We start from the raw sequence: 15,770 nt of genomic DNA, 5'->3' as shown, positions 1-15,770 counted from the left end.
CATTACAGTTCCCAGCAGTGGGACCAATGGTGTAAACATCCCACCAGACTCTGCAGTGGCAGCCACATCAGAATCATTAAGTAACACAACACAGAAAGCTTCTGATGCTGAAGACCAGGTGAGTATGACAGTGATTTGGATGATCAGTTGCAGTTCTGTAAATTCTCATTTGAATGTTGTTTTAGAATATTTAGAATATCAGGGTTGAAAGGGACCTCAGGAGGTCATCAAGTCCAACCTTCTGCTCAAAGCAGGACCCATCCCCAGACAGATTTTTGCCCTAGATCCCTAAATGGCCCCCTGAAGGATTGAACTCCAAACCCTGGGTTCAGCAGGCCATTGCTCCAACCTGAGCTCAAACCTGAGCTATCCCTCTGCTCATATTTCTAATGAGTGCAATACAAATCGGTGTTTAAACAAGTATTCTCTAAATAGCACCGATTTGTATTGCATTCATTAGAAATACAATTGTATCAGTGATAGTAGTCACTAATTTATTTTAAATATCTCCTATCAATCAAGTATTGTACAGAACGCTTACTGAATCTAAGCATTCTTAATTAAGAAGGTACCCTTTGGCATAATCAGTGGATTCCCCTCCCCTTTCCCCCCCCCCCCCAGATGCTAATAGAACAGTGCATTTCTTACAGATGACTTCTGTCCTCAATAGCTGCCTGGTTGGATTCACTGTCCAGGTGTCTCTGTTCCTAACATAGAATGGGGAGGGTCTCTCTCTTGAGTGGTGCTCCTCCCCATTGGTGTCTGCTGCAACCCCAATGCACCACCAGCTGCATCCCACTGATCTGATAAAGTTTGCTGAGAGAAGCCTAAATGTGACTTGATTTATTGAGGTTTACTGGCCTGGGTCTCCTGTATGAACTATAGATTCGCCAGCCTGATAGGGAGAGGGCCACCTTCTCAGAGTTGGACAATATACTTCTCGTACTGCTTTGCCGGCAGATGTCTCCCTTTCTTTGCCCTGTGTGCAAGTCAGGGAGCAAGAGGGGTAGGAAGCTTTAATGTAAATGTCGCATGAGAAGTGAAGCTTCTCTATCAAAGAGGCACTGCTGCCTGTGGCAACTGTTGTGCAGCTCACCAGAGGATCCTGAGTCCAGTGGACCTTACAAGGTCAGTCTGACTGACTGCATCTTCTGCTGGCCAAATTTATCAGGGTAGCGGGAAGCTGGGGAAGAGGGAAAAGGGCACAGAGAGAGCTTGAATGAAAGCCTGGCTATGGATTTGTTAGGGACACAACTAGAGAGCCTGAGAAACAAGATTCCTTACTGTACAGCTTCCTTCATCAGCCCTACTAACTAAACCAATGCCTCAGCTTTTCCCTCCACTCCAGTTTCCTGTCCCATACACATTTAAAGTGTTTTTATAGATGCTTATATTTTAAATGCTTAAACACAGTTATTAAATGTTTGAATGTAGAATGCTGCTCAGAGTCATAGAAGATTAAGGTAGGAAGAGACCTCGGGGTCATCTAGTCCAACTCCCTGCTCAAAGCAGGACCAACCCCAACTAAATCATCCCAGCCAGGGCTTTGTCAGGCTAGGCCTTAGAAGTTTCTAAGGATGGAGATTCCACCACCTCCCTAGAGAACATATTCCAGCGCTTCACCATCCTCCAAGTGAGAGAGTTTTTCCTAATATCCAGCCTCGACCTCCCCCACTGCAACTTGAGACCATTGCTCCTTGTTCTATGATCTGCCACCATTGAGAACAGCTGAGCTCAATCCTCTTTGGAACCCCGCTTCAGGTAGTTAAAGGCTGCTATCAAATCCCCCCATCTCTTCTGCAGACTAAATAAGCCCAGTTCCCTCAACCTCTCCTCGTAAGTCATGTGCCCCAGACCTCTAATTACTTTTGTTGCCCTCCACTGGACTCTCTCCAATTTGTCCACATCCTTTCTGTAGTGGGGGACCCAAAACTGGATGCAATACCCCAGAAGTGGCCTCACCAGTGCTGAATAATCACTTCCCTTGAACTGCTGGCAATACTCCTACTAATGCAGCCCAATATGCCGTTAGCCGTCTTGGCAACAAGGGCACAGTGTTGACTCATATCCAGCTTCTCATCCACTGTAATTCCCAGGTCCTTTTCTGTAGAACTGCCGCTTAGCCAGGTTGTCCCTAGCCTGTAGCAGTGCATGGAATTCTTCCATCCTAAGTGCAGGACTCTGCACTTGTCCTTGTTGAACCTCATCAGATTTCTTTTGGCCCAGTCCTCCAATTGGTCTAGGTCATTCTGGATCCTATTCCTACCCGCCAGCATATCTACCTTCCCCCCCAGCTTAGAATCATCCGTGAACTTGCTGAGGGTGCAATCCATCCCCTCATCCAAGATCATTAATGAAGATGTTGAACAAAACTGGCTCCAGGACAAGACCCCCTTGGGCACTCAGCTTAATACTGGCTGCCAGCCGTTGATCATACCCTTTGAGCCAACGATCTAGCCAGGTTTCTGTCCGCCGTATAGTCCAGTCATCCAATCCGTACTTTTTTAACTTGCTAGGAAGAATACTGTGGAACTACAGGGATAGGGGAAAAGTAGGGGATGGAGAGAGGTGAAGGGCATGGAAGGGGTCGGGGAAGAGACTTTACAATGGATACAGGGCCCAGAGAACAACAGATCTACTGCAGTTAAACCATAAACAACTTTTTGTGGTTACTATGGAGGAGACAGGCAGATGATGAGGGGGCATATGAGGGTCACTGCAGGAGTAGGGAGGCGCATGAATAGAAATCATGGAAGAATTCAGAGGAGGAGGGAGGTCTGGGGACTACAGGTGCAGATGTGGGTGCTCAGGCTCTTGTTCTTTTTTGTGTCCTCTGCACATTCCCACTTTTAGGATGTGCCCATGGGTACAGGTTGGATGGTGGAATCTTCTGGAAGCAGCACCTCTTAGAGTGCTCATGTGTTCCTCCTACCTGTCCCTTCAGTGTTCCAACATGTTCCCATGGCATGGCTCTAAAAGGTGGTATAGTGCCAGGTGCCACCTCTGTTCCTTCCAGATGAATCACAGAATATCAGGGTTGGAAGGGACCTCAGGAGGTCATCTAGTCCAACCCCCTGCTCAAAGCAAGACCAATTCCCAACTGAATCATCCCAGCCAGGTCAAGCCTAACATTAAAAACCTTTAAGGAAGGACATTCCACCACCTCCCTAGGGAACCCATTCCAGTGCTTCACCACCCTCCTAGTGAAAAAGATTTTCCTAATATCCAACCTAAACTTCCCCCACTGCAACTTGAGACCATTACTCCTTGTTCTGTCATCAGAGACCACTGAGAACAGTCTAGATCCATCCTCTTTGGAACCCCCTTTGAGGTAGTTGAAAGCACCTATCAAATCCCCCTTCATTCTTCTCTTCTGCAAACAAAACAATCCCAGTTCCCGTCCTCTCTTCAACGTTATAGTGATCCAGCCCCCATCTGCGAATCTTGGATTTTGTGCCCTGCACTGGATCTTGGTCCAATTCTTTTTCCACATCTTGTGTGTAGTGCTGTGCCTATAAATGGATCAACCAGCTACTCCCTCAGATGGGCCCTATCACATGTCGAATAAAGGAGGGGAAATGATCATGTCCTTCAGATTCTGGCTGGACTGCCTCCTTACGGTTATCAGACCCCAAAATGCCATTGCTTCTTGCAACAAGGCACATGTTGATCATATCCAGCCTTCTCGCCACATGTAAGCCTAGTCCTTTTCTGCAGAACTGCTTCCCCGTGAGCCATGTCGGGAGTCCCTAGTCTGTAGCAAGTGCATGGGATTCTTCGTCTCGTAAATGCAGGATCTGCATTATGCATCCTTGATTAGAACTCTCAATCACGCTTTTCATTTTTGTCCCAATCTCTAATTTGTGTTACGTCCCTCTGTATCCGATCTCTACCCTCGCGTATCTACCAACTCCTCCCAGTTAGTGTATCTGCAAATTGTGAGAGTGCAGTCCGTGCCATCCTCAGATCATTAATTTTAGATATTGATACAAAACCCGGGCCCCAGTGACTGACCCTATGGGTCACTCGGCTGCCACCCCCTTAGGGCATAAAACATTTGGGGGAAAGAGGGTCTTGATCATCTACCCGTCGAGCCCGACGATCTAGCCAGTTTCTACTTCCACTCTTATAGTCCATTCATCCAGCCCATACTTCCTTTAACTTGCTGGTTAAGGAAATATGTGGGAGACCATATTCAAAGCCTTTGTTAAGTATCAACGGATAACATCACATTCCATGCTTCCCTCATCATCAGACCAGTTATCTTCTTCATAGAAGGGGCAATTAAGGTTAGTCAGGCATTATTGCCCTTGATGGAATCCATGCTGACTGTCCAATCACTTTCCTCTCCTCTTAAGTGCTTCAGAATTGACTCTTGAGACCTGCTCCATAATTTTCCAGGGACTGAGGTGAGGCTGACTAGGCCTGTAGTTCCCCGGTATCTTGTCTTCTGTTTTTTAAAGATGGGCGTACATTAGGCCTTTTTCCAGTCATCCAGGACCCTCCCAGTCGCCTAGTTTTCAAGATTTAATGGTAATGGTTCTGAATCACATCGCCACTCCTTTAGCACCCTCGATGCAGGCTCCGCCCCATGACTTGTTGCCGTCCAGTTTCTTCTAACTGTCCCCAACAAGTATCTTTCTCCCAGAGGGACTGGTCACCTTTCACCATTACTGTGCTGCCTCAGGGCACAGTATCTGGGAGCTGACCTTGTTTGTTGAAGGACAGAGGCCAAAAAAATCATTGAGTACGTTAGCTTTTTCCACATCCTCTTTCACTAGGTTGCCTCCCTCATTCAGTAAAGGGCCTACACTTTCCTTGACTCTCTTCTTGTTGCCAACATACCTGAAGAAACCCTTCTTGTTACTCTTAACATCTCTTGCTAGCTGCAACTCCAAGTATGATTTGGCCTTCCTGATTTCACTCCTGCATGCCTGAGCAATATTTTTATACTCCTCCCTGGTCATTTGTCCAGGCTTCCACTTCTTGTAAGCAGCTTTTGCGTTCACATCAGCAAGGATTTCACTGTTAAGCCAAGCTGGTTGCCTGCCATATTTACTATTCTTTCTACACATCGGGATGTTTTTTCCTGTAACCTCAATAAGGATTCTTTAAAATACAGCCAGCTCTCCTGAACTCCTTTCCCCCTCATGTTATTTTCCCAGAGGATCCTGCCCATGAGTTCCCTGAGGGAGTCAAAGTCTGCTTTTCTGAAGTCCAGAGTTCGTATTCTACTGCTCTTTTCTTACTTGTGTCAGGATCCTGAACTCGACCATCTCATGGTCACTGCCTCCCAAGTTCCCCTCCACTTTTGCTTCCCATACTAATTCTTCCCAGTCTGTGAGCAGCAGGTCTAGAAGAGCTCTGCCCCTAGTTGGTTCCTCGAACACTTGCACCAGGAAATTGTCCCCTACACTTTCCAAAAACTTCCTGGATTGTCTGTGCACCGCTGTATTGTCCTCCCAGCAGATATCAGGGTGATTAAAGTCTTCCATGAGAACCAGGACCTGCGATCTAGTAACTTCTGCTAGTTGACAGAAGAAAGCCTTGTTCACCTCATCTCCCTGGTCTGGTGGTCTATAGCTGACTCCCACCACGACATCACCCTTGTTGCTCACACTTCTAAACTTAATCCAGAGACTCTCAGGTTTTTCTGCAGTTTCACACCGGAGCTCTGAGCAGTGATACTGCTCTATTACATACAGTGCAACTCCCCCACCTTTTCTGCCCTGCCTGTCCTTCCTGAACAGTTTATATCCATCCATGACAGTGCTTCAGTCATATGAGTTATCCCACCAAGTCTCTGTTATTCCAATAACATCATAGTTTCTTGACTGTGCCAAGACTTTCAGTTCTCCCTGCTTGTATCCTAGGCTTCTTGCATTTGTATATAGGCACTTAAGATAACTCGCTGATTGTCCCGCTTTCTCAGTCTGAAACAGGAGGCCTCCCCTCTTGCTCTCTCCTGCTCATGCTTCCTCCCGGTATCCCATTTCCCCACTTACCTCAGGGCTTTGGTCTCCTTCCCCCGGTGAACCTGGTTTAAAGCCCTCCTCACTAGGTTAGCCAGCCTGCTTTTGAAGATGTTTGTCCCTCTATTCGTTAGGTGGAGCCTGTCTCTGCCTAGCACCATCCCATAGTCAAAGAATCCAAAGCCTTCTCTCCGACACCACCTGCGTAGCTATTCGTTGACTTCCACAATTTGACAATTTCTACCCAAGCTTTTTCCCTGCACAGGGAGAATGGACGAGAACACCATTTGCACCTCAGACTCCTTTATCCTTCTTCCCAGAGCCACGTAGTCTGCAGTGATCCGCTCAAGGTCACTCTTGGCAGTATCATTGGTACCCATGTGGAGAAGCAAGAAGGGGTAGCGATCCGAGGACTTGATGAGTCTCAGCAGTCTCTCCGTCACATCGTGAATCCTAGCTCCTGGGCAGCAGATAGATGACTCAGTCTCTCTGAGGAGGGAGTCCCCAACCACCAGCACCCTCCTCCTTCTCTTGGGAGTGGTGGTCATAGAATCCCCATCCCTAGGACAGTGCATCTCATGCCTTCCAATTGGTGGAGTGTCCTGCTCCCTTCCCTCAGACGTATCATCTAGTCCACTCTCCGCATTAGTACCTGTGGAGAGAACATGAAAAAGGTTGCTCCCCTGTATCTGCATTGCTAGTACATAGACGCTCCTCTTTCTTCTTCTGGAGATCACATGCTGCCAAATTTTTTCACCGTCCCTCAGTCCCCTCTGCACAGCCTGCTCCGATTCTTTAGAACGTCGTGCTCATAGAAGCATATCCTGATGTCTGTCCAGGAAATCTTCATTTTCTCATATGCAACACAGGGTCGATAGTTGTTTCTCCAGAGCTTGAACCTTCTCTTCCAATGTGGAGACCGGCTTGCACTTTGTACAGTCAAAGTCGCTTCTGTCCTGTGGAAGAAAGATAAAAATGACACAACCTGTGCAGGTTACAACAGCTGAACGCTCACCTTCCATAATTTCTTCCAAGAGCTTCCTCAGCTGTTGCAACAACTCACAGAAGCCCGTGAGATGAAAGCCTCAGTGGGCTCTCCCCAGGCGAACTCCCTCTGTTTAAAGCTATGGATCCAAGCGATGCAGAGATGACACATTCAGGCCTTGAGTGGGCCTGACTGTTATAAAAAGGCAGTCAGCAGTGAACCAGCTGAGCGGCGAACAGCGGAGGCTAACAAAGTGCCTTTCTATGCCTTGTTAGGCTAGTTAAGGGTTATAGCTCATTGTTTTAGTGTTAGGATTTCAAGGTAAGATTTTTAGAGATGTTTCAAAATATTTCCAGAGAGCACAGTAGTGGCATTGATGACGAAGCTGAAGATTTAGACGTTTTCAAAGATGTGTATTATGTCCCTCAATTTTCCTGGGGTCGGACACACATCAGGTGCCTTAAATGCCATGGGAACAGACATTCTCCTTCACATTGTGCTATTTGTAGCATGTTCAGTCATTGGACCCATAAGGAGAGGCAAAATAGACTTCAGGCCCTCCTACTACAAAAAGACCTTATCTGCCAAGTCTCTGGGATCGGAATCTTTGAAGGGATCTGAAGGAAAAGATAAGAGACCCAAATGGACTCAGAGTAGTTACAGATCCAAGAAGACAACGGTAGTAAAAGCTTCTGCCTTGGCATCAATCTCCTGTTCGAAGTCAGCTGAGCTTTTGATGGCAAAGTCCTCCAATCCATCTTAGAGATACTTAAACCCTCTGTCTGAGCCAGATCTGGCTAAGGATCCCAAGGCACCAAGTAGCATGCAAACAGGACCAACCTCAACTAAATCATCCCAGCCAGGGCTTTGTCATGCTGGGCTTTAAAAACTTCTCAGGATGGAAATTCCACCACCTCCCAAGGTAACCCATTCCAGTGCTTCACCACCCTCCTAGTGAAAAAGTTTTTCCTGATATCCAACCTAAACCTCCCCCACTGCAACTTGAGACCATTACTCCTTGTTCTGTCATCTGCTACCACTGAGAACAGTCTAGATCCATCCTCTTTGGAATCCCCTTTCAGGTAGTTGAAATCAGTTATCAAATCCCTCCTCCCCCCCCACCAAATTCTTCTCTTCTGCAGACTGTTACACATCTGTGAAATTTGCTATTTGTGCCGTGACCAACCTGCAAAAATTGTGTTGTTTCTCTGTGATTTTAGTAGACCTCTAGTTATATTACCTATTGTTTCATTATTGGATCTGGGATTGGATTTGAATTCTGAAAAGGATCTGGAAATGTTTTCAGAAGTTCAGCTTCTTCCCTTGAGCCATGGTTTTCTTTTTCTAATGAGTACTCTGAGAGAGCCTGTGTATCAAGCAGAGATTATGCCAGATTGAGGCAATTGGCAGGATTGGCACATGCCATCATGGATGCCTTGGCCATACTGGCCAACTCCCACTTACTCTTACTGTGCTTGAAGGACCCTGTCATTGAGCCTCCAGTATTGCATCTTTTCCTCCTAACTGATGTTTTCCATGGGACCTTGCCTAGTATTTCTCTGAGCTGGTTGAAATCCATCTTTCTGAAGTCCAGTGTCCTTGTTTTGTTTTTCTCATGTCTTCCTTTCCATAGGATCTTGATTTCTATCTGATCATGGTCACTTCCTCCTAAGTTTTTGACCACCTTCACGTTCGTGACCAATTCATCCCTGTTGGTCAAAACCAGATCCAAAAATTGTTCCCTGCACGTGCTAAGAATTTGCAGGACATATTATGTTTTGTTATAATAGTCTTCCCACAGATATCAGGGAAGTTAAAATCTCCCATTAATACTAGCTCATGTGTGTTAGCTAATCTTGTTACCTGCTTGTAGAATGACTCATCTCTCTCTTCTTCCTCATTATAATAGACCCTCACCATAACATCGCTGCTGTTCTTTTCCTTTTTTATCCTCATCCTCTGAGTAGGTCTGTTGCACACTTCTCTTGGACCTCAGAGCAAGTGGATATATTCTTGACATACAGTGCAACACCTCCTCCTTTTTTCCCCACACCCATCCTATCAGAAGAAGTTATATCTCTCAGTGCTGGTACTCCAGTCATGGGAGTTGGGCCACCAAGTCTGCATATTGCTAATTAAGTCATATTTTCATATACCATGAGTTCCAGTTAATCCTACTTGTTCCCCATACTCCTTGCATTTGTATACAGGTGTCAAGGATATTTTGCAGACTGCCCTGTGCTTTTTCTCCTGCCTTTTTAGTGCAATTGATTTTTAGCTCCCTTCCCCTTTTCATCATTATGCATTTACTTTTAAAAGGGGGAAAAGGAGGAGCTGGGGAATTATAGGCCTGTCAGCCTGACTTTGATACCTGGGAAGCTATTAGAGCAGGGGTGGGCAAACTTTTTGGCCTGAGGGCCACATCTGGATATGAAAATTATATGGTGGGCCATGAATGCTCACAAAATTGGGGCTGGGGTATGAGAGGGAGTGAGGGCTCTGGGGTAGGGACAGAAATGAGGAGTGGATAGGGTCGGTGCAGTGGACATATTATACCTGGAGTTCAACAAGGCTTTTGACACAGTCTCACATGACATTCTGATAAGTAAGCTGGAAAAATGCAGGCTCAACAAAATTACTATTACACGAATATATAATTGTTTGCAGTTATTTAACCAATCAGTAACTATTAATGGAGTGATGTTGGGAGGGAGGTCTCAAGTGGGGTTCCACAGGGATCTGTTCTGGGTCTGGTGGTGTTAATTACCTGAATGTAGGAATAGAGAGCATATTGATGAAATTTGCAGATGAGACAAAGTTAGGGGGAGGTTGCCAACGCTTTTGAAGATAGACCTAAATTTAGAGGCATCTTGATAAATTGGAGAACTGGGCTATAGACAACACAGTGAAATTCAGCAAAAACAATGTAAGCTGTTACACTTAGGGAAGAAAAAACAAATACATTCATACAAAATGGGGGATAACTAGCTTGGCAGTAGCACTGCTGAGAAGGATCTGGGAGTTGTGGTGGATCACAACCCCAACATGAGTCAACAGTGTGCTGTTGCCAAAAAAAAAAAAAAAGCAAATGCAATTTTAGGTTGCGTTAACAGAGGGATAGCATGAAAGCCATGGGAGGTGATTGTACCACTCTATTTTGCGCTGATTAGACCTCAGGTGGAGTACTGTGTCCAGTTTTGGTCACCAACGTATAGAAAGGATGCAGAGAAACTGGAGAGGATCCAGAGGTGAGCGACAAAGATGATCAAAGGGGTGGAATGCAGCCATAAGAGCAAATGTTGAAGGAACTGGGTATGTTTAATTTGGAAAAGCTGAGATTGAGTGAACAGGATAGCAGTTGTAGCAGAAAGTGAAAGCCTGAGACATGGAGGCCTGGTATAAGAGACTAAGTAGGAGGCCTGAATTAAATTAATCAGACCCAGAGCGTAGTACCAGAACATCCCGATAACAAGTACGGTATAAATGCTCCCCCAAAATAACAGGGACATACTGACCCCTCCTAAAGATAAGGTCAGGATGACAGTGTGATGGATAGAGATGTTTTGTTCGAACCAAAATGTACAAGGTAAAGGGTGGTAACTAACCACTTCAGAGGGGCAATACATAACTTGCTTATATCGTGTATAAAAGAGGGGTCACAGAGGGTGTGTCTTTGTCCAGCCAAGGGGTGAATGGAAAGTCTTGCCATTCACTGATCTGAGTCCATTGCAACAAGCATACATGTGTTAGTGTACCTGTAACCTTTGAGCCAGGACATTAGAACTGTGCTTCATTGACAATAAGCCTGGCTGAGTGCCTTCATTACAGAACTGAGTCTGTGGTCTTATTGGGCAGTTGGATTGGAGCCTACTTTACAAGCCAGCTGGCCAGAGCCAGTGCAGCTCGCAGAGAGAAAACACACGCAGTGAACAACTGACCACAATAGTCTTCAAATACCTGAAACACTGCCATAAAAAAGATGGACAAAAGTTGTTCTCTCTTGGCACAGAGGGCAAGACAAGAGGCAATGGTTTCAGACTACAGCATAGCAGATTTAGATCTCAGGAAAAACTGCTTAACTGTAGGAACCGTAGGACAATGGAGCAGACTGCCTAGGGAGGTCATGGAAGCTCCTTCACTGGAGGCTTTCAAAAGGAGGCTGGATAGCCATCTGTCTTGGATGGTTTAGACACAACAAATACTGTCGCTTCGCAGGGGGTTAGACTAGATGACCCTGGCAGTCCCTTCTAATCCTAGGATTCTGTAATTTTGGATGACAGGAAACCTAAATATGTGGATCTGATACAGTCTGATCCTGAACACTTTCCTGCCTAGGTACAGGATATATATTTTTGAATTTCAACAACAGGAGCTTGAATTGGAGGGTGATTCTTCCCTGGATGAGAATTTGGGTGTTGCTTTGGCATTATCTCCCTCTGAGAATGTTATTCAGTTCCATGAACTAGTGGACGGAGTGGTGACAGAGTTTTAAAACAGCCATCAGTATCTTTGGAAGCTGCTGACCTATTTTCCACTACAAGGAATGATTTGTCTCTACCAATACTAGAAGGACTTTGGCAACGAGCTATAGCAGAATGATCAAATCCATCCTCATGTCATCCAGTTTCAAAGAAGGCTAAGAAATTATACCAGATTCCATATGAAGAGTTTTCTTGCTTTCATGTTCACCTTCCACCTAATTCACTTGTTGTGGCAGCAGCAGTCTAGAGATCAAAGTCAGGTCACGTACACTCCCCTCTGTATGAAAGTGAAGGGAAAAAGTTTCTTTCTACGGAGTCCAACTTTTTCTTCAGCTTCTTTAAATATGAGAGTGGCCAATTACCAAACAGGGATTTCCAGATATTGATTTAATCTTTGAGACACTTTTCACTTTCCATCAAAAATCTTCCAGAACCTCAACAAAAATTAATGCAGTTATAAAAGGTCATAATGTTGCAAAACACACACATACCTACCTACCTTTTGGTGTTTCAGACACTGCTTCCAGATTGATAGCTTTCTGTAGATGTGCATGTTTAAGATGCTCATCATAGAGTATTTATTTATTTATTTATTTATTTAAGTGATCTCTTCAGGGCTAAAACTGATAAAGTTTTAGAAAAGGAAAGAGACATGGTCTACCTCTAGATCTTTGGATCTGCTACATTTTCTTGCTTTTACGTTCCTATGCTGTATGCAGTGCTATCCACCACCTTCTTCATATTATGCCCAAAGACAGCAGTCCTTGTAGCAGCGACATCAGTAACACAGGAATAGATCCTATGACACCTCAGATGAGGCCAAAGAGTTCTTCAGTTACATCTTCATTGCATAGTGGTCAGACCACAGGTTTGACATGAAGATTGAAACCTATGAGCCTGGCTTAGAGAGTTCTACCCATATTTTTGGAGACAGTCTATCTTATTTCTATGATGTAGAGTTTTCCATACCTTTGGGCACAGTAAAGGAAGTTATACCACCTAATTCGAATCCCTTCTTCCATACAACCTCCCCTCTCTTTTCAGGAATGCTTTTTATGAGAGGGTACTAAGGACAGAAATACAAACTGTATTATAAGCAGGAGCAATAGAAGAGTTTCCAATAAGTTCCAAGAGCATAAGTTTTTACGTCTGTTTTCCAATCCTAAAGGACAGGGTCTGTGATTTTTAGATGTCAGGAATCTAAACAGATATATCAAGAGTTTCAATTAAGAATGCTAATTCTTGCATAAATTATCTCCTGTCTTTCTTCTTTAGATTAGTTCACTGCTATCTTGAAAGTGCTTACTTACATATCTCTGTAAGACCTTCTCAGTGAAAATATCTTCATTTCCCCCTCAGTTGAGACCACTTTCAGTACAGAATCCTGCCATTCAGCTCCTCCACTGTGCCCAGAGATTTTATGAAAATGCATATCTGTGGTAGCAAAGTATGTGAGGAGAAGACTTGTGTGTGCATGCTCATTTGTCTGTAATTAAATGATTGGCTCCTAAAATCTTCATTCAAAGAGGAATTGAGAAATATTCAGTTCACTTACTGCCTGTTCAAGAATCTTGGCCTTCTAATAAACAAAAAGAAGTCTCTTCTGTCTCCGTCACAGAGAATCATCTGCCTTGGTGCAATCCTCGATTCCAGAGAGGGTTCATGAAGTTGTGCTTCAGTATTCAGGGCCTACTTCTGGAGCCCTCTTAAAATGTGATTTACTTAACCTTACTATGTCTTTTGACCTCAGCAACATATTATGTGATGCATATGCAGAAAGAGGTCACTTCTACACTCAGTATCAGGAAACTTTAACCAGAGTATGAATAGCATGTTCAAGATAATCACTGTTCTGAAATTTTTTTAAATGTCTCTTAACAGGTTGACCGAGGCCAGAGAATATTCTCAAAGTACTTTTATTCATCCCCGCTCCTCCTACTGTAATATTTTGGAAGTGTCTGATGAAACTAGGTTAGGGGGGCACATCTAAACAGTTTACTAATTTGAGGCCTTAAGAGTCACCAGGAATCCCTTTTACATATAAATGTGTTAGGGTCTGAGAGCTATCTTTCTAGGACTCAAGTTGTACCTCCCACAAATGTAGAACTCAGTAGTCCAAGTTGCTATGGACAATATGTCATCAATGTATTAAGTGAACAGACAGAGAGGAGCTTGTTTTTTCTCCTCTTTGCAAGGAGGCAGTAAAACTGTGTAATTGGTATATGATACACAATTGCCTCACATGTAGTGGGAGCTCGTAGTGAGGTTGCGGGTTCGCTGAGCATGGATTCCATGCAGATGCACAAATGGTGAGTAAAAGATTTGGTGGCTAACGACACTTTCAACCTTTGTGGCTTCTAGACATTTGTCTTTTTGCCACCAGGTTCAATACCAAGCGTCCTTATTTAAGAGTAGGTTCACAGTCAGTGACAGGTGCATTCCTTAGTGGCCATAGCTGTGCTGTCTGAGTTTTCCTCCTTCCCACTAATGTTAAAGGTAGTAAAGAAGAAAAAACAGGACTCAACCAAAATTATTCAAAATTGCTCCAGTATGTCCAAGACAACAACGTATATTGATTTACTTCTCCTGTCCAAAGGGAATTATAAGATGCTACTGGTGACAGTGGACCTATTGTCCAGCAGGGACGGGAGATTCTTTCATCCAGCTTCCAGTCGTTGCATCTAATGGCTTGGTCTGCAGTACTTTAACTGATTTAGAAAAGTCTTGTTCTGTTGAGGTGCAGTGTGTTTTTAATTCTAGGAAACCATCTAGTAGAAAATGTTATGACCTTGAAATGGAAGAAGTTTGTTTTATGGATTTCTGATAAAAGCATTGATCCGGTCTCAGCTCCTAATCAGTATATTATAGAATATGCTATACAATATATTTTGTTAAACCTGAAAATTATTGGTGTAGCTACCTCCTTGCTTAAAATTGATCAGCGGTAACAGCTTTTCGTATGCATATTGATGATAAATCTGTTTTCTCACACAACTCAGTTGAAAGGTTTATTGGGTTTGGATCTGCCAGTACAAAACCCAGTTTTTCTATGGTATTTAAACTTAAGTTGTTTTAATATTTGTCCCCTTAGTTTGAACCTCTCTCAAGATGTTCTTTATTTCGCCTGTCCGTAAAGACAGTTTTTATAATAGCAGTCACATCTGCTAGAAGGATTAGTGAAATACATGCTTTGATGGCTGATCCTCGTGTGGTTTTTCAGGAAGACTTCACTCTGATTTCTTCATGAAGTAATTTAAGATTTTCGAGTTAATTATATTTAATATTAATTTACCAGTGTTCTTTCCTGGATCCCATGCTCATAACGGTGAGCCCACACTGCATGCTTTAAATGCAAAAAGAGTTGTATTGTATTACCTGGACAGAACTAAAGACTTTAGGGGTTCTCCTAAATTATTTCCTATGCTGAGCATGGTAAGGGCCAGGGTGTTTCTGCCCAGTTCTAGCCTGAGTCTAGATGGCTCAGACCGTGTGTAGAGGAGAGTTATAAGATTCTGTCACTTTCCTCCTCCTGGTCTTAGGCTGTGTCTGTACTACAAGTGCTACAGTGGTACTGCTGTGGTGCTATGGCTATGCTTCCTACATTAACAGAAGGGCTTTTTCCATCAATGTAGTTAATCCACCTCTGAGAGGTGGTAGCTAATTCTTCTTTTGATCTAGTTGCAGCTACACTGGGGATGAAGTTGACCTAGCTACGGCACTCCACGTGAAATTTTTCACAGCCGTGAGCAATGTAGCTAGGTCAGTTTCATTTTTAAGTGTAAACCAGGCCTAGAATTCATTCTACAAGGGCAGTTGAAATATTTAAAGCTGACACTTGAGGTTCACTTCACACTTAACAGTGTTAAAATTGCAGCTAGATCTGATGGCAGAGCGATACTTTAATCCTTGTTTAGTTTCAACTTCTTTTCCCTCCCTCCATTCTTGGAATACTGCTTGCTGAGCTGTCCCAAGAGTGGGAATATGCACATAACCAGAATTCTTCAATATAGACTCTATCGGAGGGGTAGCCATGTTAGTCTGGATCTGTAAAAAGCAACAGAGTACTGTAACAGACTAACAGATGTATTGGAGGATAAGCTTTTGTGGGTGAATATGTACTTCGTCAGACACATGTAATTGAAATTTCCAGAGGCAGGTATAAATATGCAGGCAAGAATCAGTCTAATGAAGTTAGTTCAATCAGAGAGAATGAGGCCCTCTTCTAGTAGTTGAGGTGTGAACACCAAGGGAGGAGAAACTGCTTTTGTAGTTGGCTAGCCATTCACAGTCTTTGTTTAATCCTGAGCTGATAGTGTCAATATGGACTCTGTG

General features: G+C 44.0%; 1 protein-coding gene and 1 long non-coding RNA gene across 10 annotated transcripts in view; one reads left to right on the top strand and one right to left on the bottom strand.

Moving 5' to 3' along the window:
- The window catches only part of RANBP3 (RAN binding protein 3), a 245,503-nt gene that overhangs the window by 148,860 nt on the left and 80,873 nt on the right, over positions 1 to 15,770 (top strand). For all 9 annotated transcript variants that reach the window (XM_032773816.2, XM_032773846.2, XM_032773837.2 and 6 more), the window contains one exon: positions 9 to 118. In XM_032773816.2, the coding sequence (XP_032629707.1) occupies positions 9 to 118 (110 nt within the window). The remainder of the gene's footprint in view (positions 1 to 8; positions 119 to 15,770) is intronic.
- LOC142047451 (uncharacterized) overlaps positions 1 to 15,770 on the bottom strand; it is a 390,762-nt gene that overhangs the window by 354,075 nt on the left and 20,917 nt on the right. The gene's annotated exons all lie outside the window — the stretch shown is intronic.

The sequence above is a fragment of the Chelonoidis abingdonii genome, chromosome 11 (genome assembly GCF_003597395.2).
Source record: "Chelonoidis abingdonii isolate Lonesome George chromosome 11, CheloAbing_2.0, whole genome shotgun sequence".
In the NCBI taxonomy this organism is placed as follows: Eukaryota; Metazoa; Chordata; order Testudines; family Testudinidae; genus Chelonoidis; species Chelonoidis abingdonii.
This window is presented reverse-complemented; position numbering and strand designations above follow the sequence as displayed.